The sequence below is a fragment of the Lacerta agilis genome, chromosome 15 (genome assembly GCF_009819535.1).
Source record: "Lacerta agilis isolate rLacAgi1 chromosome 15, rLacAgi1.pri, whole genome shotgun sequence".
NCBI classification, from domain to species: domain Eukaryota; kingdom Metazoa; phylum Chordata; class Lepidosauria; order Squamata; family Lacertidae; genus Lacerta; species Lacerta agilis.
Genome location: NC_046326.1, coordinates 39,520,125 through 39,546,496, shown reverse-complemented (window position 1 = coordinate 39,546,496; position 26,372 = coordinate 39,520,125). Strand labels below are relative to the sequence as shown.

The window sequence follows — 26,372 nt, the reverse complement described above, 5'->3', positions numbered from 1 at the left end:
TCCAACCTGTACCATTTCAGATGCCTCTCAAGATACTGTCCCCAAACTTGCCACAAGGTTTCATGAGGCGGAGGCAGCAGTCTTTGTCTATATTTGGATGCCGGGTGCCATTTTGAATCAGTGGCAGACCGAATTAACCCTAATTAAACATTAGCTGCTCCCTCATAAAAACTGATTTGGGACCAGGTCATGACAGACCCCTGGGTTGGGTGTGTGTGTGTGTGTGCAGCCCCAAAACTCACAGATTACACTGTCCATTCAAACACCACAAATTTGGGGTGTTTCTTTGAATTTCCAGGCATTCCTAGGTACTCCATGCTAGCTTATTTTTTATAAATATTTATATACCAGTTATATGGGCAAAATAATCCCCCCTTGTAAAAGTGGTGGGTCATTTTGTGTGTGTGTGTGTGTGTGTGTGTGTGTGTACTTTCTCTTTTGTCACCTCCCTGGTGTGTAACCTGGCTGGCTGGCTTTGAGTCATTCGCAGCCAGCTTCCTCTAAGGTGGGGAGGCGGGGGCTTTCTGTGGTTCATCTGCTCCCTGCCTGTGGGTTGTGTGGCTGAACCTGAGAAGGTCTCCTTGAATGAATAGTGTTGCGTTTGGAGGCAGGTGGTGTTTTGCCCCCCCCCCCAATCTCTTGATTCATGTATGTAATCTGCACTTCCCACAAGCATTTCTTGTGCAGGGTTTTATTTAGAAATTCATTTAGGGCTGGTTCACACATTGCCCAGTTATCGGAGAGGCGCGCCAACACCTCTCGCTTCCTCGTACAAAGGACGACGATGATGTTTGGCCTAAGGTCCAAATCCGACCCTCCGGAACTTTCTATCTGGCCCTTGAAACTCTCCTCAGCCACCTGGCCCAGCCACGCTTCGCAACCTGAATTCTTTTTTGGCTGACTGGACTCTGCCTTTGAACTCTGAAAACGCCTCATGCTGGCCTGGATAGAGCATAGAAAGGGATCTGTAAGAAACTAACCAACTGAAATCCGGATTCATTGCTCATTGCATGCCCTCCAGCACTTTGAAGCCAGTATCCGGGACACCATCTTCCTGGATGCCATCTTCTCATTTTTTTATTGTGAGAGAATGGCGGCCATTTTGGTTACCGTGATCTCATGCGATTTCATGCTGCTGTTTCCTCCCCACAAAAGCAGGTGGGTTTTTCCCCGGGTGCTGTGCCAAAATGGGTGCCATTTTCTACCAGTAAAAAACAGGGTGTCCCTGTTTTCCGGGACACCTGTGGGGTATGTCATTTCCCTTTTGCTTCTGGCTCCACCCACTTTTAGCATGTGGCCCTTGGAAGATTGCCCTGAATAGAAGGTGGCCCTCTGGTTGAAACAAAATTCCTGTTTCTGCTATTCATCCCAGATATAGATATAGATATAGATATAGATATAGATATAGATATAGATGAATGAATACACACACACACACGTGTATGAATGAATGAATGAATCAAGGATTATATGGCTCAAGAGTGTACATGTTGACCACATTGCTTGCTATGTACCGGTATATCTTCTGTGCCCCCCTCACCCCCAAGAAACCCATTGCAGGATCATCAGCTAGTAGGCAATCTAGAACCATTCTCCTCGGCATGTATAGTGTCCTAAATCAACCCCAAAACCCTGTCCTGCAGGCCTGAGAGACAGATTGGAATATCGGACGTCCCACGAAACCTGCTCCCTTCCCCTCTGCCCGCAGTGCAAATGATCTGCATCTGGATAATAATGGGGAAATTAAAATTAAACAAGGCGCAAGAGCCATGTGGGTGCATGCTGTATTGTTTCCTTAACAGGACACAGGCCTTAGACTTAACTGCTAAGGTTTTAAAAAGTAGAATTATTTTTTGAAAATGTTTTTCTTTCAAACCAACCTGATGATATTTTGCTAAGAGTACACAAAGCAGCTGCGACTCTCTCTGTGTCCCCACCAGCAGCAGCAGCAGCTGCCTGTGGGAGGGGAACAAAGGAGGCCAAACAACTATAGAGTTTTACTTGAAAAGGAGCCCTATAAAAGCGTTTGTCACTCAGCGGCGGCTCCGAGCAGAGACATCTGCCTCTGTGGCCGAGGTGGACCCCTCCTCCCGCCAGCTGTCCGATTATTCTCCTCCCTACCTTCCCTGCCTTTCTGAGCCACTGCTTGAATCGGATCCAAGTTTCCTCTTCCGTTAACCTTTGATTAGCCAGATGGCTCGTGCGGGGCTCTTGCGTGTGTGGAAACCCACCTCTCTCCTGCCCCCCCAACACACACACACACACACACGAGAGAGGGGGGGTGCTTTTTAACCTCCAGGATGAAGCAATCTGTTTGCTGTTGGGTGCTTTTGTCCCGAGAAAACAAAATACCTGCTTCTCCTTTGTGGCAGAACTTCTAAAAAGCCAGCCATGGTTATTTCCTGTTAATGGCTGCGAGGACGTAAAAGGTGGGGGGGGGGGATGTAAAGTCTTGAGGGATTCTGCAGTTCATTGGATGGTGCGCTTCTGGCCCTCCATTTGTTGTTGGACTACAACTCCCATCAGCCCTTGCCAGTTTGGCCAATGGTCAGAATGATGGGAGTTGTAGTTGTAGAATCGTGGAATTGTAGAGTTGGGAGGTATAATAATAAGAATCATAATAATTTATTATTTGTACCCCGCCCATCTGGCTGGGTCTCCCCAGCCACTCTGGGCAGCTTTCATCAAATATAAAAATACATTTAACATATCACAGTTTAAAAACTTCTCTAAACAGGGCTGCCTTCAGGTATTTTCTGAATGTCAGGTAGTTGTTTATTCCCTTGACTTCTGATGGGAGGGCGTTCCACAGGGCGGGCGCCACTACCGAGAAGGCCCTCTGCCTGGTTCCCTGTAGCTTTGCTTCTCGCAGTGAGGGAACCGACAGAAGGCCCTCGGCGCTGGATCTCAGTGTCCGGGCTGAATGATGGGGGTGGAGACGCTCCTTCAGGTATACAGGACCGAGGCCGTTTAGGGCTTTAAAGGTCAGCACCAACACTTTGAATTGTGCTCGGAAACTAGCCTCCCATCCACACATCCTGCCAAATGGAGTGCTTGTTGTGTGTGTGCTTTTGTGCATGGAGAGAGAGTAGACAGAGACAGGTTTTCCTCCCTCTGTCGTAACACTAGAACTCACGGGTCTCCAGGGAAGTTGAATTTTGGACCAGGAAAGGAAGAGGCTCTCAGTGGTTACTAGACCAGCTGCTGGAAACCACGGGAGGGGAGAGGGCTCTTGTGCTCAGGTGCTGCTTGCAGGTTTGCCACAGTCACCTGGGTGGCCGATGTGGGAACAGGATGCCGGACTAGATGAACCTAGTCCATCCGGCTTGTCTTACATTCTTATATTCTTTTGTGTGTGTTGTATTTGATGGTGGAATGGAGAATGTGCAATGGCGCCATCGTTTTGGGACTTCGGGGCAGAAGCCTAGGGTACCACTCAGCAGAATGCACAAGTGTTGTTGTTGTTGTTAATATCCTGCCCATCTAAAGAGGGGCCCCCATAAATCCATTAAGGCCAGAGTCTAAAATGACTTAACTGCACCACTGCGGATGTGCTGGAATAGGAAGATACAGGGTTGGGTTCCCCGTGAAATCTGCTGGATGGCATTGTACAAATTGTGCCACCTTCCAGCATCATTTGCTTGAGTGGAGGGAAATGCTCATTCCTTTGTTGCTGTTGTTTTCTCCCCCTCCTCCATTCCCCCCGTCCAGGGTGCCGGCACAGCCATTGGGGAGCTGCCTCCGTACTTCATGGCCAGAGCGGCCCGTCTCTCTGGAGAGGAGCCTGACGATGAGGAGTATCAGGAATTTGAGGAGATGCTGGAACATGCTCAGACCGCACAGGTAGGGTCGGGGGCGGAGAGAAAGACAACCCAGGTTGCGTATAAAGGTGAACGTACCTAATTCACATGCTCCAAAAACGGTAACAGGAACCGAAGCGCAGCCACCTTTTGAAATTTGCCCTTCTCTGACCTTTTCAGGGAAGCTGTCCAGCCAATGATGTTTGCAAGAATGCATATACTGGGGTAAAGGGTGCATTTAAAAGCCATATGTCGGTAAAAAATAACATACAAAACTGCATTGGATTGGGGAAAATTGCTTTGCAAAAAGTTCCATGTTGGGCAAAATCGCAGACAAATGTGTCTGTTAGGATAAATTTGTACTAAAGTGCTGGCGTGTGTTCATGAGGGCGCATTTTTATTATCACCAACTGACGTGGAAACCTTAATATTGGAAAAATTAGAAACTGTGAAAGATCAAAACGGGCAGGTACACAGACAGGTAAAGGCACCCAAGAGCATCATTTTGCCACAGGCAAGGTGTTGCAACTGACTTAAGTCCTACTCACAGTAGACCCGCTGAAGTCATCGCTAACTAAAGCTGGATGCAGGTAGGTAGCTGTGTTGGTCTGACAGTTGAAATAATAATAATGATGATGATGATGATGATGATGATGATGATGATGATGATAATAATAATAATAATAATAATAAATTTTCCAGTAGTGCCTTATAGACCAACTAAGTTTGTTCTGGTATAAGCTTTCATGTGCATGCACACTTCTGGATGCTGGCTGTTGACTGTTAACTTCATAAGGTGAGAAGAAGCATGGGGCACAGACTCAAGTGTACAGTCTAGAAATGGCTGTCCTTAGGGAAGGTACTGTGGAACAAAGAGGTAGGCCAAGGCTGAGCAACCTGTGGCCCTCCAGGGGTTGTTGGACTCCCATCAGCCACAGCCAGTCAGGGGATGATGGGAGCAGGAGTCCAGCGCCGTCTAGAAAGCTACAGGTTTCTCCCATCCCTGATCTTAGCGCCAGCATTTCCTGCCCTTTCCATGCGAGAGATGGAAGAATGCCTCTGTTTAGAAGAGGCATCCCCTCCTGAGAGACAGAAACGCTGCTCCTTAGATCAGTGGTAGGGAACCAGATGCTAATAGGCTCCAGTTCTCAGCAGCCCCAGCACAGCCAGCAGTCGGGGATGATGGGAGTTGTAGTCCAGCAACACCCAATCCGTGAGGTAGAGGAATGGAGGAAGAGTCATAGAAATGTAGCTTTGGAAGAGGAGGTGTTTGCATTGATTTAGCAAGATGGGTTGAGATGTGAGGACTGGAGAGAGAGAGAGAGAGAGAGAGAGAGAGAGAGAGAGAAGGGTAGTTTAATTTGCTTGTCTGGGTTGCTAGTGTAGAAATGTGTTCACAAGGTAATTTTGGAACAGACCAGGCCAATGTGCTTTTTAGGCCCAAATCACTGAAAAATGGTTACTCTCTCCCCTCCCACGCCCATTTTTTACACTGGTGCATTAGTGGAATCAGAATGAGGCACAATGGGGCAGGAGGAAGAGCCTAGGAAGATTCGTGCTGGCTGCAAGTAGCTGGACCCAAACACAGGTTGGAAGGACCCGCCAGACCTTCAGGGTCCTTAGCCCTGTCCACCCTCGGGAAGTTCATGTTCAGCATGCAGAAGGTCCTGATCTCAATCCCTCGCATGTCCATTTAAAACAATCAGGTGCCTGGTGATGTGCAAAGGTCCTTATCTCCTTGACAGTCAGGGAGAGCTGCTGCCATTCAGAGTAGACAACACAGGGCTGGGCAGATAAATGGTCCAACTTGATATGAGGTCAGCCTGTTTTTCATGTGCCCCCATGTCCCTGTGACTTCACAGCAGAAGCAGTTGCTGGACTCCCCTCATTCCTGACTGATGCTGGATGAGGTCAGCCTTGAGTCTAATCCACTTACCAGTAGGGCAGCAGTAAGCTTCCTTCCTTTGCCCCTGCAAGCTACACACACAGTATCACAAGACATCGTAAGAACAGCAGAAGGGTGCCTGCTGGATCAGGCCAAAGGGGGCCCATCTAGCCCATCATCCTGTTCTCACAGTGGCCAAGCAGATGCCCCCATGAGAAGCCTGCAGGCAGGACCTGAGCGCAGCAGCACTCCTCTCCCTGATTGTGATTCCCAGCAGCTGGCATTCAGAGACATGCTGCCTCTAACAACGGAGGGAAGATCACAGCCATCATGGCTGCTGGTAGCCATAGATAGCCTTGTCCTACGGGAATTTGTCTTTTAAGGCCGTCCAGGTTATTTGTACCCAACTAAGTTTTACCCAGAGTCAACCCTTTGAAATGGACAGATCTGGGTTGTTGTTGTTGTTCAGTCGTTCAGTCGTGTCCGACTCTTCGTGACCCAATGGACCAGAGCACGCCAGGCACCCCTATCCTCCACTGCCTCCCGCAGTTTGGCCAAACTCATGCCAGTTGCTTCGAGAACACTGTCCAACCATCTCATCCTCTGTCGTCCCCTTCTCCTTGTGCCCTCCATCTTTCCCAACATCAGGGTCTTTTCCAGGGTTATCTGGGTTACCCATGTCCATCTCTGAGTAAGACTAATGTTGGATACAAACCATGCATTGATTGATTGATTGATTGATTGATTGATTGATTGATTAGGATTGAAAAGGATTATTCCTTTGCCACCTCTGAGCAATGCTGCACCTACCTGGCTGCCTCAAGGGGGCTTGTGAACGAAAATTATCTTGGCCCCTGCCTTGCGCTTGACGGGTCTGTTAGGCAACCAGCCCACATGCCTTAAGTCACCCGTTCTCTGAATATGCTTTTGCTTATCTGCTCCGTTTTTTTATGCATACAAAAAGCTCGCAGCTCTTTCCTCGAGGCTGCAAAACGTAGCATGAGAAGCCACCCCAGAGTGACCGAGTAGCTTTTGGGCTTGCCAGTTACGCACGCAGCCGTTCCAGCTCTTCCTCCTGTTCCATTCACCGCCCTCCCATCCCGTAAAATTAAAAAAAATATTTGGCAGTTGCCTTGTGCTACTATCAGTGGCCTGCTGTTTTGTTTACTCTCCCCAACCCTTTATTTTTTCCCTCTCTCTCTCTCTCTTTAAAGAAATAACAAACTTAAGAGAGGGATTAAGGCAATATAAACCTCAGAGAGCTTAAGGCAGGGCTGGGTGGTTAGGAAATATGGAGTGTTAGTTGTTACTAGGACCCAGGGCTGAGTTTTTCTTTTCTCCCCCCCTCTTTTCTTCCTTTGACTCCTCTGAACCTTTTGCTGGTTGTGGTTTGTCTGGCCCATCACATGATTTCTCAGCAAATTCCCCCTCCCCTCCATTTCCAGTAAACTGTTTGAGCAGGGATGAGTCAGGGTGAAACCAGTTTCCCTGTAACCACAGGACTTGTTTAAAGAATTTGTCAACGTGGACTCCAGAGGGCTGGGGTGGAGGGTGGCTGGGGGTGTATCTCTTTCATTTTATTTTTCGTGCTTAGGTTTGTCACTCTCGGGGTTAATGTTGCGTCACGAGTCTCCCACCCCGGGACGGGGGCGACTTCCTGTCCAGGAGAGAACGAGATGGACTGAGCCTTTGCAAGGAGTTAAAAAAACGATGAACTCGGGAGTTCAATAGGACCATCATGGAGCCCCCGCCCGGCCAAGCTCTCTAAGCATTTCTTAGAGCTCTTGTGGGAACTGGCTTCCCTCCTCCATCTTTCCGCGGGGAGTTCCTCTTCTCCTCTTTGTTTCCTGCAACAGAAAGTACAAAGTGCGCTCGCCTCGCCCTTGCACCTTCGCTTTTGAGAACTTGGAAGGGTGCAGTAGGTGAACGGGCGCAAAAGGTATTTTATAATTGCCTATCGGCAGGTGTAGCTGAAACAGACTTGCGTTTTCTGGCTACCTTGTATTTTTATGAATTTCCTTTTTTAAAAAAGAAGTTCCCAACCGGATTCCATGCATTAGGTTTCAGCAGTGTCAATAGCAAACTTGTATGTGGTGACAAAGCCCCGACACAAACAGCTTATGATTTGTTTATTCATTGCATTCGTGTCCAGCCTTTTCCTCCAGGGAGCTCAGGGGCTGTGTGTACATGGTTCTCTCCTTCCTCATTTCGTCTCCCACAGCAACCCTGTGGGGTAGGTGAGGCTGGGAGGCCGTGATTGGCCCACGGTCCCCCAATGAAGAGCTTCGCAGCTGGGTTGGGATTTGAACCCTGGTTATCCCAGCCTGACCCTCCAGCCACTGCACCGCACTAGCTCATAGCCATGAGGTTCACTGGGAGACCACAGACCAATCACCCTCTTTCTCAGCCTAACCCACCTCGCAGGGTTGTTGTGGGGATAAAATGGAAAGGGAGAGAACCATGTATGCTGCCCTGAGCCCTTTGGAGGACAAGGTGGGGTTAAAATGACAAATGAATGAATAATAGTGGGGAAAGGAAAGCTAGGTTAATGCCTTCCCTTTTCCAACACTCTTTCTGACGTCCCTAGAAGGCACTCACTTCCTCTGAGACTGGGACCAAGGAGCTAGTTAGAATAGTCTTTTGCATATACTCAGGGAGATTTTTTTCCCCCCTTTCAAACTTCTGTTTTCTTTGCAGAGTTAAGGTTCCCATCCTGCGCTGCTTTGCAAACTGCCTTGGAAACTCCCTTGTGTTTCCAAAGTGGTTTGCTGTAGCTTTGCGTGTGTGTATCTGTGTGCTGTTCAACAAAATACACATTCAGAGCCCACGAAACGAGTAACATGATTTTTGAATCTTGGCTTGAGAACTTCCTTGTCTCTAACACACACACACACACAATGCTGGCCGTTTCTCTTGCTCTACGTAATTCCTCCCCGTGGCCAAGCTTCTGTTTATTAGCTAGCATACAAGTCTGCTCCAGTTGGCTTCTGAATTCTGTTCTCTCCCGCTTTCTTAAAAGGATCCTCCAGTTGCCAGACAAGGATGACTGTCGCTGCGACTTCTTCATTATCGCCCAGCAAATGGGCATGCTTAAAAATAGTCCATGAGCTGGTTTCACAAAAGAGGGAATTTGGGAAGACGATGGGAGGCTACCATGTTTGAGACAGAGGAAATATTGATTTTTTTCCCCTTCTGTGCCTCCCCACCCTGAAAGGCAGGGGTTTGGATCCAACTCCAAAAGCCAGCCCTTGTCTGCCTCTTGGATCTTTCCCATCAGCCCTCTTTCCCACCCTCCTCCTCAAATCAGCTTCCTTCCTTTATTAATTGTTCTTCTGCATCTGGCCTGTATTTCCTCAATGGGTGGCCACCACGAGATCTGTCTGTGTGTTGTACATTCCAGGACCTTGAGGCATTCGTTTTGCTAAGGCACGCAGAAGTGGATCTGTCTTAACCCTTTTCGCCCTTTGGGCCATAGCTCTGCACGAGACAAGCAGGCCTAGCTCTTGCTCAACGTCCCAGATTCAAAGCCCACTTGCCCTTTTAGACATGTTCAATCTTATTGGGGTGGGGTCTCAGGCGCCTGCTTTTCATGTATCAAGTACCAACAACTCGAGGAGTTTTTGGTGTCTACTCCAGGGGTCAGCAAACTTTATCAACAGGGGGCTGGTCCGCTGTCCCTCAGACATTGGGGGGGGGGAGGAATGAACAAATTCCTATTCCCCACAAACAACCCAGAGATGCATTTTAAATAAAAGCACACATTCTACTCCCAGTCTCGAAAACACCTTGCTTTTAAAAAAAAACATTCCTAAGCCGCTTCTGGCGAACCAGAGCAGAGTACGAAAACGCCGTTTACCTTCCCGCCTTTTTATCTACTTGCACTTTGAGGTGCTTTTGAACTGCTAGGTGGGCAGGAGCTGGGACCAAGCAACGGGAGCTCACCCCATCGCGGGGATTTGAACCGCCGACCTTCTGATCGGCAAGCCCAAGGCTCAGTGGCTTAGACCACAGCACCACCTGTGTCCCCTTCCAAAATACCTTGCTGTTGGCATTCTGAGCACCACCATCACCTTCCAGAAACGATGCAAAACGATTTTTATTTCTGCAGGAGCATAGGGGCTAAGGATATATAATGTTGCTTCTACTAGGGAAGAGTTTTGGCTTGATGGTTTTCCCCCACCCCCTACATATTTGCCTCCTCCACCCCCTCACTGGTTAACTTAACACACTTCACTTTGAACCCACCTTGAGCTACTTGCTCTGTGAATTACTAGTATTGGAAAGTTGGCACAAAACACATCTTAACGTCATTGTTTTAATAATTGACTCCTTCCCTCGAACTGAAGGATAGGATGTTGCAGGAGGTGACCTCCTGGGGGGGGCGGCTGGCAGGGGAGGGGGGCTTGAAGACTTTGGGGAGTAGGAAGGTCAGTGCAGTGGCAGAATATGATGAATACAAGGCAGGGAAGAAAGAAGGTCCTGATTGAAATGGCTGGACTGTTGGCCACATCCACACCATACATTTAAAGCACTGTGATGCCACTTCAAATAGTCGCGGTTTCTCCCTGAAGAATCCCGGGAGCTGTAGTTTACAAAGGTTGCTGACAGGAGACCAGGCCGAGGGCCTTCTTGGTTGTGGCACCCGCCCTGTGGAACACCCTCCCATTAAAATGTCAGGGAGATAAGTAACTATGTAACTTTTAGAAGACATCTGAAGTCAACCCTGTATGGGGAGGTTTTTAATGTTTTATTATGTTTTTGTATATGTTAGAAACTGCCAAGAGTGGCTGGAGAAACCCAATCAGATGGGCAGGGTAGAATTATTATTATTATTATTATTATTATTATTATTATTATTATTATTATTAGCTTTAAATGTATAGTGCAGAGGGAGGCTAAGTCAGAACAGGCCTGAAATTGGAGAGTTATCTCAAGGTCTTAGGGAGTGGAGAGAGAGAGAGAGAGAAATGCAGATGGCGATTAAAAGTTAAGAAAACCCATCGTGCTCAGCAAGGATTTTCCACGTCATTCTTTTTTTTATAAATATAAAAAACCAGCCCAACAAAGGTAACCTAACACCAGCCGGCCGTTTTATCTTTCCTTTCTCTCGCTCAAGACTGGTCAACAGGTGTGCGAGAGTTAACTGAACACGACCAGCTCGGGAACACTCCGTTCTTTTGCAGATTAGCCAAAGGAGTCTAGGAAGGGAAGGGGGGGTCACACACTCATTACTCAGCAGTTCTGCCGACAGCCGTCTCGCCTGTTAACTCGTCACTTGCTTGTTTAAACTTGGGTTGGGTGGGTGGGGGGAAACAGCTGCTGGGATCTAAATGCGACTCATCCCCCCAAAAATAATAAATCAAGGTCACAGCCTCACACCTCCTAAAATGGCCCTTTCAAAATGGAAAAAAAGGAGTGAAAAAGAGCAAAATGAGAACTAGTTTAGGGTAGTGGCAACAGAGAATTTTGAGTAGTTGAGCCGTGAAGTCCATGCTAGGAATCTCATGCTTCTCACTACCCCAGCCACTGCCCATGCCAAAACTCAGTAAGGCAAGGCGGCTAATGGTTGTCCGATAAGCTTAGGAAAACAGGAAGCTGCCTTAGACCTAAACTCAGATCAACAAGTCCACCTCACTTGGTATTTTTTAAACCTGTGTTTCTCAAACTTTAAAAACCAATGCCCCTTTTTAGCTAACATGGAAATCACACGCATCCCTTCAAACCCGAATTGTTTTATTCGAATTTTCAAACGGATTGAAATTTCGTGACGTTGAATTATATTGCAAACACCTATATTTTTTTGGAAACACTAAATCCCAGCCCCACCCAGTCAAGTTGAGAAACAGATTGGCCACAGCTCTCCAGGTTTGTAGACAGTGGTTATCTCCCAGGCCTGCCTGGAGATGCCAGGGGTTGAACCTGGGTCCTTCTGTCTGCAAAGCAAGCTTCCTATCATAGCAGAGGTAGGGTTTAAATTATATTCAGATCTAATGGGACCTTTGTTGCCACATTGCACCGGATCTCACCAGCTGCCTGTTACCTGGTGAGGTTGCCTGCGTACTGACTGGGCGATGTGTTAAATGCTGTGGCAAGGATCTTAAAGAACCAGGTGGCCAGCTCCTTCCACCCAGGGTGGCCTGAAGCTTGTACTTTGCACCCAGCAGCCTCTATTTGATACTGGGCGAGTAGAGCTCCCAAGAGCAATTCTTAGCAAGAGGGTGGTGAGATAGCCTACTGTCTCATTTCCAGGAATGAGAGCGGGAGCCTGTCCACATATGCCAGTCCTTGGGCATAGCCAAAGTCACTCTTCGGTTACGCATGCAAGTTTTAAGCAGGGAGGGCGCACAGGACCTGAACCGGGGGGTGGCGGAGAGCTGGAAAATGTGGGGTGGGCTAGTCACACCCACAGATGCAGCCCCGATAAAAAGGCTGGCTCCAGAAAACCCTTTTCCTCTCTCCTTTGCCCCACGCTTCCTTTCATTGTCTCTCGGTTTGGTCTGCGTGATTCGTCATTTTTGTCAATCAAATTCTTTTTTGACTCGCCTCGAGTGCCAGGCCTTGTGGCCCTGGGCGGGACGGGGCACCAGGCAGGCATCAGTTGAAGGGGGAGTGGACGTTGCTTGTTGGTTCCATCATTTTTTGAAGAGTTGAGGGGAAGCTCCTTTTTTACTCCGGCCATCACTGCTGCAATTGCTACCATAGGAACATAGGAATCTGCCTAACTAATCCTGGGTCAGACTCTTTGTCCCTTTAGCTCAGCATTTACTCGCACAGACTGGCAGCTGCTCTCCTGGGTTTCAAGCAGGGGTCTCTCCTTACTTGGCGATGCTGGGGATTGAACCTGGGACCTTCTACACTCAAAGCAGGTGTTCTGCCATTGAGCCACAGTCCTTCCCCATCAGACACCCCCATCGGCTGCCTTTTTCTCCATCTCTAGCGCTTCCCTGGAAAGCCCCCACCCCACTCCAACATGCATAGTTGAAATGATATTTCCACAGTCTTTCTTTCTTTCATATTCCCTACTTCTGTTCTTGAATCTGTTTTGGTGGAACAGTTTCCAAAATAAAAAGATCCAATGAGGGAGGAATCGTGCTTGGAAAATTTAAACAGACTTTTATTGCACCACTTTATTCGTACGTTGGGAATTGACATTTCTGCTTGAAATACTGTAACCCATTCATTATAATCCTCATTGCAATCTAAGAGCCAATTTATACAATGGGGGCACAATGACACCCATAGCAGGGGACGGGAGCTGAGAACTATATTGGGTTGTTTCCCTGACGTTAAAGGAAAGGGAACGAGATTGCAATCCTCTGTGGCCTTACTTGGGAGTAAGCCTCACTGAAATCAGAGGGGGGGCTACTTCTGGAGAATGTGACATAGCACACATACACATGAAACAGCTGTAACCTAGCGTGTCCAAATAGCTCAGTCGGTAAAGCATTAGTGCCCTTAATCTCAAGGTCGTGAGTTCGAGCCCCGTGGGGGGCAAAAGATTCCTGCATCACAGCGAGTTGGGCTAGACGACCCTGGTGGTCTAGACAACCGTCTACAATTCTATGATTCGAAACGATGCCCAACTGCATTTCTCGCCGTGTGGATGGAGAGATTTAGATGACTTTGAGTGGACAAATTCAGGGAGGAGAAGGCTATCCGCAGCCGCCAGCCATACTTCCTGCGTTCTCCCCCCACTGCCTCTGAATGGCGTTGACAGGCGTCCGGGTCTCTATTGTGAGGACAGGATGCTGGACTAGATGGGCCATTGGCTCAATCCAGCAGGCTCCTCTTACATTCCTGTCCAGAGCCATGTGATCCAGGTATTTGTGGGATTTGTGGGTTGTGAGATGAGATGCTTCTTCGGCTGGGTCAACCATGGAGCATCCTTTTGTTATTTTCATTATCGCAATCATCACCATGCAGAGGGGTTCTTCTTGTTCTTTTAATGAAGCAACATGTTCTGTTTATAGAGTTGGGCTGGGTGTGTTAACTCTGTGGGCAAAACATTTGCCAGCAGCTGCTGCCTTAGCTTCCCAATCTTTGCCCGCATGAACGGGCTTGCCTTGAATGACAGGCCTGTTTGCACCCGGTCCAGGTGATATAGCTGGGGGGTGCGAAGGCAGACAGGAAGTCGAAAGCAAACCTTTAAAATGCTGCCACTGGAAAGTTGGGTGTTGTGCAAAGCATGTTACATAAGGTATCAGGATCCAATCCCTAGCATGGCTGCTGTGGAACAACTGTCCGTACAGTTGGTTCACATGGGCTGGGCTGCTGGATTGGCTCGTCTTCCATGAGCTGTGTGTGCCCCATAATATGTCTCTTTTTGCGAAAAGGGGGCATTGTTCAGCAGGAGACCTCCTGCTTTTCATTCAGACGGTCCCCTGATTGATCACTGGCTTCCCTAGTTTAAAAGGATCAGAAAAACAAGGTCTTTCTTTATCTGCACAATAATGGGCTAGGTTGGATCCTTGCTCAACTTGGCACAAAATAACTTCCTATGTTGGGCGGGGGTCTTTGTAAGCCACTCTCCCTCCAAAGGAACTCCAGGTTATGTACAACAATACAACAAACATCCAAACACCATAGCTCAGGCAGGGGTCGGCAAGGTTTACCTCACCTGGGCCGGTTCACTCCAGCGGAGATCCCTCCGTGGGCTGGATCGCCTGTGATTTCCGCCATCTGCGTCTGTTGCAGACGCGATTTCCGGCACTGGTGTGCCGGTTTAGCGCAGCGCTTGGGGACTCACCAAGCGGGTTGCTTGGTTCGGGGTCAGCTCATGGGCCAATTAAACGACCCCCGTGGGCCACTTGTGGCCCATGGGCCTTAGGTTGCCGACCCCTGGAGTAGAGCATGTGCTTTGTGTGTAGAAGGTCCCAGGTTTAATCCCTAATGGCATCTCCAGGTGGGGCTGGGAATGTCCCCAGGGAGCTGCTGCCAGGGATGGACCAATGGTGTAACTCGGTATAAAGGCAACTTCGTATGTCGTCTTATTGAGAAATCCCCTGATAAGGTTCTGAGGAGCACCAGTTTTTTCATAAAACACCATTCAAAGATCCCAAACTCTTTGCAGGGTGGGCAAGCTGGTATGTTTAAGCAGCATGCCCCCCCCCTTTTCCCTATTTGTTGAAAGTACCTTAACAAGTGTGGGTTGTTTTTTTTCAAGGCTTCCAATAAACTAGATAAATGGAAACACAACATCATCACTTCGCATTGATTTTTGTTTTTTTAAGACCGCATTTGGAGAACCACGATGCGGAGGAGAAAATGCATCGCTGAGGTTCTGCGAAGTCTTGCTCAAGAGCTAGCAGAGGAGCTCTTGTTGTCTATGCAGGAATGAAAAGTGGCGAATTAAGAAAAAAATACAGGCTGTAGCATATAAATTCCACTCAGCCGTGGAATTAAGGGGGGCGGGGAGAGAGCTTGTGGGAATGGAAGAGCCTGTGTGGTGAGAGCCAGTGTGGTGTAGTGGTTAATATCGGTAGACTCGTAATCTGGTGAACCAGGTTCGCGTCTCCGCTCCTCCACATGCAGCTGCTGGGTGACCTTGGGCTAGTCACACTTCTCTGAAGTCTCTCAGCCCCACTCACCTCACTGAGTTTGTTGTGGGGGAGGAAGGGAAAGGAGAATGTGAACCGCTTTGAGACTCCTTCGGGTAGTGATAAAGCGGGATATCAAATCCAAACTCCTCTCCTCTCTGGCTGGCGGGGTGAGGTGTCGTTTTTCTTGCATGGCGCTCTTCTCAGTCGGCAGCACCTGCACCTGTGAACAAACAGCTGCTAGCACAGCAGCACTGCTGACTCTGACTCCCATAGTACACAGTGCCCAGGTAGAAGTAAGAACTGGGACTCCTGAAATCCAGACTCTGTAACTCCTTCTCCTGCAAATCTGCTTCCACCTATTCTTCTCTCCGACTCTGCCACTCTTTTACTCATACCCAGCTCAACTGTCCGGGATGGGGAGCCTATGGCCCTCCAGATGTTGTTGGACTACAACTCCCATTATCCCCGCTGACTGTTGTCCATGCTGGCTAGAGCTGATGGTATTGGGAGTACCTATGTCATATGACTTCCACTTCTTTTTTCCCTTTGAGATAGATCAGGCACCCCCAAACTTAGCCCTCCAGATGTTTTGAGACTATAATTCCCACCATCCCTGACCACTGGTCTTGTTAGCTAGGGATGATGGGAGCTGTAGTCCCAAAACATCTGGAGGGCCAAGTTTGGGGATGCCTGAGATAGATAGATAGATAGATAGATAGATAGATAGATAGATAGATATAGATATAGATATAGATATAGATATAGATATAGATATAGATATAGATATAGATACATACATAATGGTGACCCTCCATATTTTCACAAGGCTCCTTTTCCAATACCTAAACTTTATCTCCTCCTCTAGGCAAGGCCCATAGTTAAGTGGCAGAGCATCTTCTTTGCATGCAGAAGGCACCAGGTTAAATCCCCAGCATATTCAAATAGGGCTGGGAGAGACTAAAACCCTGGGGAGCAGCTACCAGTCAGTATAGGCAGTGTTGAGCTTGGTGGACCCAATGGTCTGACTCAATATAAGCCAGCATTCTTTATTCCTACCAAGGGGTCCTTCCTCCTCTCCAAAGACAGCACTTTTAGAAACTACGTTTTGTGAAGGAATTAATGTGATTGTTCCACCATGGTCCCCGATTTTTGAGCTCTTGACGATTTAGTTTTGATCCTGTTAAATCAAGGCCTCGGTGTGGGAAACAGCTAGACTAGGGAAGAAGAAAAGCTTTCATACATCGTAAATGTGAGCTTGTGAATCGGTCCTTATTTCAACATCCTATTTTTATTTTGAGGGTGCCTGTTCCCAGCACAGCTCTTGTGATCTGATGATTAATCCAATGAAGTAATAACTAATCATTTAACTATTCCCGGCCAGTTAATGCTTAGTGGCAGGAAGCCGTTTTCTAAGCCGACGAACAGTCATCCTTTTGCTAGGAATAAGGTTGAGCAAATAACTTTATTTTTTGTTTAAATCATTACAATAGAGAAAATTAATCGCAGTAATCAGGAGGAAAGGAGAAGAAAGTCTAAATTCTTTAAAATGGGGGAAATAATGTTTTGCCCGTAAGTAACTTTAAAATCTCATATATAGATACAGTATATAGATATATTTGTGTCTCTTAAAAACTGTCAGGGATGAATAAAGTGTTAGTGGGTTGTTGCTTTAAAAAAAAAAACTTTCCCAAAGTGAATCTTCTTTTTTAACCTCTTTGGCTTTTTTTTTTGAAAATGGGATAAAAGTTGTGAAACTGACTGTTTATATAGCATCTGAGAAATGAAACTGTGAAAGGTCTTTTTGATTACTGCAGATGGGATTTTGGCTTGTGTCTTTAAGCCAAGTAAAATTTTATCATTAAGGAAATCAAAGCTAGAAAATCCAAAAACATCAGTGTTCCAAATAATTTCAAAAAGGTCTTTACTTCTGAAGCTCTATTTATTCACCTAATATTTTCTACTCTAGTACAAATTAGAATCTCTGAATCTTCAGACCTTAACATATTAGTAGTACTGCAGTATTCTTCTGTTATTATATATATGTTTAAAGTTCATAAACAAAAAATGCAGAATGAAATAGAGATAATCTCTGAGTGTTTGATAAATGAAATAATTACTATTAATGCATAATCATTATTCGATTTATTTTATTTTAGCCTACTTGTTCACAAACTTTAAAAACTCTTAGCTGTTGCTTAGAATTTGATATAGGTTGTGTACTTTTCCTAGAACATTTGAGAGCTTTAAAGAAGTAATATTAACAAAACAAAACATAGAAAAACAGTTTAAATTTTGCTAAGAACTGGTGCTCGGATCCACTAGGGCAAACTTGATTTTCTTTTTAACTATGCATTTTTGATCCCTTTTATAAATAAGGAACTTGGAAATAAAAATCATGTGCCCTATGAATTACATTCTTTGATGTGTAGATAGCTGTCCATTACCTTTATCTTGAACATGTTTCCATGGCACTAATTCACCTTAAAATCCATGGTTCTTAACACCTTAGAAAATGCTTTTAGGATCGAGGAACCCTTTATCATGGGCTTTTCTCCAAATGTGGAAAACTTAGAAGTGCAATTCTTCCTCTTTTTTCAACAATCTCATTTCTTTTGCACATCCTAAGACTTTTTTTTAAGGTCTTTATCAGTGTAGTTCTCCAAATAGCTTTTGCCCCCTTTGCCAAGAAGGTTATAACATGAGATTTGTGGAAGTCAAACAGAAATCCAGCCTGATTTCACTGTACTGTAGCTCATACCTGTTTGGGTTTAATATCCAATAAATGTGGCGTTTTACTGTACAACCAAACCTGGGGGGAAACTCTTCAGAAATCACCCCCCCCCAATAAAAAATACTATTTTTTGCAAATGTTTCAGTAACGCAGTGTGCTTTGTGCAATCGTTGGGGCGAAATAGGAACTGAAAACTTAATGCTCGGATCTACCATGGTAGCAAGAAACAGAATAGGGAGACTTCTTATGAAATCGCAGTGCAGATGGACATACTCTCCTTAGTTCACTTCTCCTTTCTTTTCTTTTCTTTTTGCCTCCCCTTCCTTTTTATATATAAAGCAAAGGGGTAATAATATGCATGGAAGTCCCACTCTCCCCAGTCGCACATAACCTGTGTGTGAAAAGAAAGACAAACTGCAGTTTCCCACATCTAGCAGCTATGGTGGTGGCCCCAATCCAGAAGATTCAGATCTCCTAAATGCAGAAATCTTCCACCTCCCTGCTAGGAAGGGGCTTGCCCTGTTTCCATTCCCAGCGGTTTGATAACATGGGGTGGGGGGGCTGTGTCGGCTGCTTTGTGCCCTAATTATAAACTGGGGTTTAAAACATTTTTTTTAGAGTATCTCCCTTTGAATCATGGGTATCTACCTGTCCCCCATCCCCGAAACTGGCATTTTTTGGGCAATTAGAAGTGGCCTTCCCCCTCCCAAGACACACTCTGCATCTTTGCTCCCCCAGCTAATTTATATTATTTAAATCACTCTCTACAATGGCTGTTTGAGTGGTCCCTTCTAAATGGTACTAACCTTTTGCCAAAAGGAGTTGCATATTCTCCTCTTTTTGGGAGACGTAAACATTCACACACCTTATAATTTTTAGCCAGAAGGGCAGAACACGTAATTAAAGTTGGTGGTTGTTGTTGCTGCTGCTGCTGCTGAAAATAATTCATAACTTCAAGCTAAATTTGGTTGACAGCTAATTCTTTTAAAGCACGCAATTAATTTCCCCCTTCTTTAGCTCGTTTTCACAATGCGTTATGAAATCAACAAATCATCTCTTCCCCCTCCCCTTGAAAATTTATTGCCAGCAAAATCTAGCCGTTGAAAACCATTAATATAAATGCACAACTTGAGGGATGAATACACCATTCATCCACAAAATGCTAAAAGTCTTTGTCCTCAGATTGCACCAATGCAAGTATATTCCATATTGGCATCTGTAGATAATAGACCCAGAAAATGCCTTCCTGGAACAAACCAGAATTTTATCAGCACCCAGGTCTTTTCTGTTAAAAATAAATAAATTAAAATGTACTGTGTAATAAAACTGTTAATTCCTGAAAGTTTTCCAGCTGTTTTGGGGAAAGAGTGATTTGCTGACAAGGCTGTCTTTCAAACCTAATAAACACATTTTATTTTATTTTATATATTTTATAATACTGGACCTTATCTATATTTTTATATCTAGGAACCACAAAATTTCTGTGAATTTAAGTTGTTTTACACAGTTTTCATATTGGGTTTTAATTGTTGTAACCATGGGATCTTAGGATGAAGGACAGATAATAAATTATAATCATTGTCTGTCTGTCTGTCTGTCTGTCTTAAACTATGCACTCACTAAGACTAGGTAAATTGAAACAAGATTTACATCTATGGTTCATTTAATAAGAAATTCCCATTTTTTAGAGTCAACTTACAAGGAATGTATGACAGCTGGTTTATCTTCAGTCTAAAGCTGATGGAAATGGTACTATGTACCGGTATGTGTAACATATTCCCTTCTGTTCTAGTGAGCTGTAAATAAGCTTTGAATAGGCAGAAATGTTTGAGCTTTGTGCAAAAACTCCCATTTTCTTTTTATTAGAAGGACCTATTTTTGCTTTTGAATTTTTATGTTAAAAAATCCAGGCATTTGAACTGCACTGAATTATATATGAATCAGGGAAAAGGCTGTTGTTTTCTGTATATATTATTTATATTCATTTATTTATGTTTATGAACTGCCAACTCAAATTTTTTGATGTTCAGTATAATCATTAAATTATAATTCATAAAATAGATCTCAGTATGGGTGAATATATATTTTAAAAGAAGTTAAGTGTGATCTCATAATTACCTGCCCTATAAAGTTTGTCTTATCAGGCCTTTTTAAAAGAAAAGAAAAGAAAAGAAAAGAAAAGAAAAGAAAACTATTGAAATTAGCAGGCAAAACCTCTTTTTTTAAGCAGCAGTTTAAACCAAAGTCTGTCAGTTTCCTTTTAGACATACCAATTTAGGGGCAGAAATGTTGAAGAAATTTGAATCCGGATCCTCTGATTTTCCTCTATGATTTCACAAGAAATAAATCTGTGTCCTGGAAAGAAAATGTTGCACCTCAAACCTATCCAAAGGGGGACATAAAAATGAAGTGTGTTAGAGAATGTATTTTAAATGTCGCCTAAAAGTAATAATTTAAACTGCTATTTAATTAGCTGAAAAACATGCTATCTAGTATTTTTTATACAGTGGTGCCTCGCAAGACGAAATTAATTCATTCTGCGAGTTCTGTCGTATAGCGAATTTTTCGTCTTGCGAAGCACCAACGGGGGAATAGCGGTTTGACGGGGGGAATTTTTTTTCGTCTTGCGAGGCAAGCCCATAGGAAAATTTGTCTTGCGAGACAGCCTTTCGCTAGCGAATGCCTTTCGCCTAGCGAGTTTTTCATCTAGCGAGGCATTCATCTAGCGAAGTACCACTGTATTGCATTTTTCAAACCAAGGTGAAACTTTGAAACTGATTTTTGTTCAACAGACTTTCTAATCAGAGTCAAATGATGTGTGTGTTTTATGGGATGAGTGCATTCTGTTAAAACAGTTTTGCCATCCTAGAGTTTAACATCTGTGCGAAATCGTTATTACCAGATTTCTTTAAATGAAGACTCACTCATAATTTTTATATTTGTGCCAGTCTTTAACATAAAATATTATAACTATCTTTGTTCGAAACTAACATGATCCATTCAGACTCATTTTCATTCTTTGTCATATTTCTGTGCCTCTACATAAAATTCATTTGTTTGGGAATATCTATATCTACCTACCTACCTATCTGTCTATCTACTTGTATATGCATTGAGTACCTGAGAGTTAGTTTTTTTTAACCAAAAAATTAGGTTTAAAATTGGGGCTCGCCTTATACACAGGTAGTGCTGAGGGGTGTTTTCTTAATTTAGAGTCCCCAAAAATAGCGGGCGCCTTATACATGGGGGCATCTTATACACAGAAAAATACGGTATATTTGCTTGAAAGTTTATACTTTTAACGTAAGATGGTTTGGAAAATTTTGCCACAGGACATTTTCATGAACATGCTCCTTTCTTTTGCATTGTATACAATATATTATTGCATTGCAATACTAGATATTTGTAAGAATATACAGTAGTTGGGAACTTGGGGTGGGGGGTGTAGGTTAAAAAATAAATAAATTAAAACATGAGTCCTGTAGCTGTTGGTTGCTTCAGAAGTTCCCCAAAGCAGAGCTTCTATAAAGGCAAATGAAGACTCTTGTAGCACCTTGAAGACTGTCAGGTTTTTCTAGTGGCAGATCCCATGGGCAAGAGACCACTTTGACCAAAGGTAAAAAGGTAAAGGACCCCTGATAGTTAAGTCCAGTCGCAAACGACTCTGGTGTTGCAGCGCTCATCTCGCTTTACTGGCCGAGGGAGCCGACGTTTGTCCGCAGACAGTTTTTCCGGGTCATGTGACCAGCATGACTAAGCCACTTCTGGCGAAACCAGAGCAGCGCACGGAAACACCGTTTACCTTCCCGCTGGAGCGGTGCCTATTTATCTACTTGCGCTTTTGGCGTGCTTTCGAACTGCTAGGTTGGCAGGAGCAGGGACAGAGCAACGGGAGCTCACCCCGTCGGCTCTGTGGTTTAGAAGACCACAGCACCACCCGCATCCCTTGTCCAAAGCTTATGCAACAATAAATCTATTAAATCTTTAGGGCGATGTAAGTGGAGAGAGTGGATACAGGCAGGTAGTTAAAATATCAACAGCACACGTACCAATAATATATGAGATGTAGGAATGCTGAGTGGCATGCCTATTGTAACTCAGACAGAATGTTTTAAAGGGCTGCTGCCTTATTTAATTGGTCAGCAGATAGACAAATCTCCCCACAACCTGAATTTGAAGTCCGGTCCTACTCTTGGAATTATTGTTCTCCATCAGTTGGGCTACTTTAGGTTTCCATTTACCAGAGGTCACCAACCTTCCTGAACCAATGGGCACATCAGGAATTTTGAGAGGATGCTGTGGTCACAAAATGGCTGCTTTGGGTGGTGTGGCATATCACAAAAAGGCCGCTGTCAGAGCATGGCCCGACACAGGATGGCCCCCACACCGGAAAGAGCAGAGAAAGAGGCAGGATCACAAAACGGATCAGCCAACCCATCGATGGGAGAAACAGCACCTCCATTTGTGACTGCCGTATTGGCTTTGCACCTCTCTTCTGTTCAGTACGGATGGGGTAAGGTGTCCAGTTTTGGCACCCGTTGAAAAGCGGGCATGAGGGTGGGTTCAGTGTTAGAGGAGGCTGAATCCTGTTGAAACAGGATCTGAGCAGGAATGGCAGTCATTGGGGCATGGCAGATTTTGAGGAGGTGGTTGCTGAGAGCCAGTGTGGTGTAGTGGTTAAGAGCGGCAGATTTGTAATCTGGTGAACCGGGTTCGCGTCTCCGCTCCTCCACATGCAGCTGCTGGGTGACCTTGGACTAGTCACACTTCTCTGAAGTCTCTCAGCCCCACTCACCTCACAGAGTGTTTGTTGTGGGGGAGGAAGGGAAAGGAGAGTGTTAGCTGCTTTGAGACTCCTTCGGGTAGTGATAAAGAGGGATATCAAATCCAAACTCTTCTTCCATAGGCATTGTATTGGCAACCCATGCCATATACTTTAGAAGCTGCCCCTTGTTTGATGTCCCAACACCCATTTGAGGATATTTTCCTCCTCATGCTACCAGTGTTCCATCTCTGAACAACAAGGGTGTTCTTGGTACAGGTTTTGCTACTCTGAAATGCTCAGCCTTTTGGGGTAAGCTCTCCCCATCAAGGATAATGTCCAAAGAGTTGGAGGGCTGCTGGTTCCAGAATCACACTTGGATGCCCTGATGACATTCGGTGGCTAAACGTGCCTTTCACTAGCTTAGATTGCCTTAACAAATGGTGGTTCCCTGGCCATCGTGAGGCCGGGGCTGCCCTTGGGTCTGGCTCAGGAGCTTCATTGGGTGGAGGCATCTGGCCGGCAACATGTGGCGCCATTGTTAAAACATCTGCCCTGGCTCCCCACCCGCAACTGAGTCAGACTCTAAAAGTGCTTGTATAAATCTACAAAACCCCTGAACAACTTGGGCCCAGGGTACCTCAGGGACCAGCTGAGCCCTTTTATCTCAGCTTGATCACTGAGATCTGGATCCACTGCAGGAGTGCCATTGGCTGTCCCCAGAGCTGACATGTAGCTCACTTGACATCAGCATGAAATAGAGATTTCGGTATCATCGACCCAGGCCTGCCAACAAAAAACTCAGCAGGTGCCTTCTGTTTCAGCTATGAAATGCCTACTGAAAACTTTTCTATTCTGCCAGGCTTATTCAGGCAATACTGTATAAGAATACATCTTTCCATTATTGTAAACCACTGTGTGTGTGTGTGTGTGTGTGTGTGTGTGTGTGTGTGTACATGTACATATACATACACACACACACACACAGACACACACACATAAATACACACACACAAACACACATACACACACACACTCCAGGCTAGACTACTGCATCTCTCTTTCTGGGGCTTTCTTTTGGAGACTGTCCGGAATCTTCAGTTAGTTCAAAATGTGAGTCAAAAGGAACATAGTTCACCAGAGTTAAGACATCCACACTGGCTCCCAGCTTCTTTCTGGTCACATTTCAAAAAGCCGGTATTTACACCTTCTACTTCCCCACCCTACGCATACAGGCAGTGCTGTACCACGCGGAAATCCTTCTTTCCCGAAGTTCGGGTACCAGTGGCGATAGCTATTTATTTTATTTAAATATTTATAAACCACACTTTAATTTTTTTAAAAAAAATACAGTAAAAGAGTGTGTGTTAACAGGGCTTTCTTGGCTGTGCTCCCTCTTCTAAGGAATTATGTCCCCGGTGAAGCCCTTCAGGCTGGCTCTTTCCTCATTGAAAAAAAATGGGTTTACGGTAAACCTTCTTCTGTATCAGCAGTCGTTAGTTACCCTTCTGCTGCCGTGTTGCTGGCTGGTTGCAGTTTTTAGTGGGTTTTATTTGCTTGTTTAAACGTGAAGTTGTTTTATCCAAATTTATGACCGTTCTAATTGCTTTTAAGTGACTTGATGATCATCATATTTTGCACTTGCCAGCTGTCCTTCCATTGGATATAAATACGATAACAAAAGTTACGTATTTGCGTCTTCCAGAGGCCATGTTTTTTTTTAAAAAAAGTTCTGTTTGGGATTAATAAGGGTTTCTTTTCATCCCGCATTTGTTAAAAAACTGTGTGCGTGTGTTACATATTTATTTAATATCGTGGCAAAAATACAGCTTACATAAGTTATTTTTTATTGTCATGTTTTTTTTTTGCGGTAACGTGATGTCTTCAGCCCAGATCTTGAGCTTTTTTGTTTGGATCAGGTGGCATTTATTTCTTGCTCTGATACATCTGCCAACATGAGATTCCACGTTCCGCGTTTGTAAGAAATCAATCTTTTAGTGTGGCAGCCCCAACACTGTGGAACTCACGGCCTATTGACATCAGGCAGAATCTCATCATCAACTGCTAAAAACACTTTTGTTTCCGTAACCTATCCAGACATGTAGGCACGTGTTTCAGTCTCGTAGTTAGCTTATCGTTGATTTTAATTGTTTTAAACAAAATTTTAAAAAATTCCTTCCAGTAGCACCTTAGAGACCAACTATGTTTGTTATTGGTATGAGCTTTCATGTGCATGCACACTTCTTCAGGTATCTGAAGCCCATACCGATAACAAACTTAGTTGGTCTCCAAGTTGCTACTGGAAGGATTTTTTTTTAATTTTGTTTAAATTATTTTGTGTGTGTTTTAAATAGCTGCGTTTAACCTTTTTCCTGATTGTTGCATTGTTTTATTCTTTCTGTAAACTGCTTCAATGTTTTGTTTACAATTAAATGGTACAGTGGTGCCCCGCTAGACGAATGCCTCGCTAGACGAAAAACTCGCTAGACGAACGGCATTCGCTAGCGGAAGGCTGCCCCGCAAGATGAAAATGTCAATGGGGCTGCCTCGCAAGACGAATTATTTTCGTCTAGCAGGGCACCACTGTATATACATTTTATGACTTTTTAAAAGAAAGAAAAAGGATGGGGGGGAACCCAGCTCATTGTTATTTCCTCTGACAATGGCTCCCCAATATTTTGGGCAGGTCCAGTTTTTCCTGTCCTTGGTACTTAACATTCCTTTAACCAGAAAGTGCCAAGGGATAATAAAGACTGGTTCTTTCTGCGTGCCAAGCGTATGTCCTGCCACCAAACCACAGCCAGGAGTTACAGTATTAGTGTTTATTGAGTGGAGCTCAGTCCCTACGGTGGGGCTGTGGAGGGCTTTTTTATGGAAAAACCCTAGCTTGTAACCCTTCCCTTCCAGAAAAGAAAGCTATGTTCGCACCTTCGCTAATTGCAGTTAATTGCGTTTTTATGATTCTCTAAAGACTTAATGGCAGTGGTGCCAACTCCAGCTCAGGTGGGAGGGGGGGAGAGATCCCAAGAGAGGTGTCCCCCCCCTTCCTTTAGTAATGAACTTTACCTGTGTCACAAAAGTTCAAAAGGGTCGCTAGCAGGAAGAGCAGCGAATGAGCATCTGGGATTATTCAGCGTTTTCAATCTGAATCAGCCTGCAGGATGTCTGGTTCACCAGTGTGTCAGTTTTATGTCCTCTTTCTCGCTTAATAAAGGCTTTTTTTTTTTAAATTAAACACACTTGCACAATGCAGGGCGGGAAGGCTGTGCAATCCTGTGGGGTTGGAAAAATAAACTCCCCAGCCCTGGTTGATTATTTCCTCCCCCTTTCCCCATCTCTAGTTACTTAATTTGTTGTTTTCCTTGTTCACAGGACTTTCCCTCCCGTGCTAAACTGGCAGTCCAGAACCTTGTGCAGAAAGTTGGTTTTTTTGGAATCCTGGCCTGTGCTTCAGTAAGTCCTTATTCCTTCTCTCCAGTAAATGTATGGATGGGTTGAAATTGTCCCGCTCCACTTTCCACGCCCAGCGTTCCCTTCCCGTTCCACCTTTTCCAGCAAGGAACTCACAGCTGTCTATGTGCTTTTCTTTATTATTCATCATATTGTCATATTCTAATCCTTCTTTTCAGACAAAGATTGCCCTTCAAAGTGGTTC

The 26,372-nt window shown here is 45.0% G+C and overlaps 1 protein-coding gene across 1 annotated transcript in view; it reads left to right on the top strand.

Moving 5' to 3' along the window:
• Positions 1-26,372, top strand: part of VMP1 (vacuole membrane protein 1) — a 106,718-nt gene that overhangs the window by 39,910 nt on the left and 40,436 nt on the right. Inside the window, exons 7-8 of the mRNA XM_033171435.1 lie at positions 3,712-3,843; positions 26,090-26,170. Coding sequence (XP_033027326.1) covers positions 3,712-3,843; positions 26,090-26,170 — 213 coding nt within the window. The remainder of the gene's footprint in view (positions 1-3,711; positions 3,844-26,089; positions 26,171-26,372) is intronic.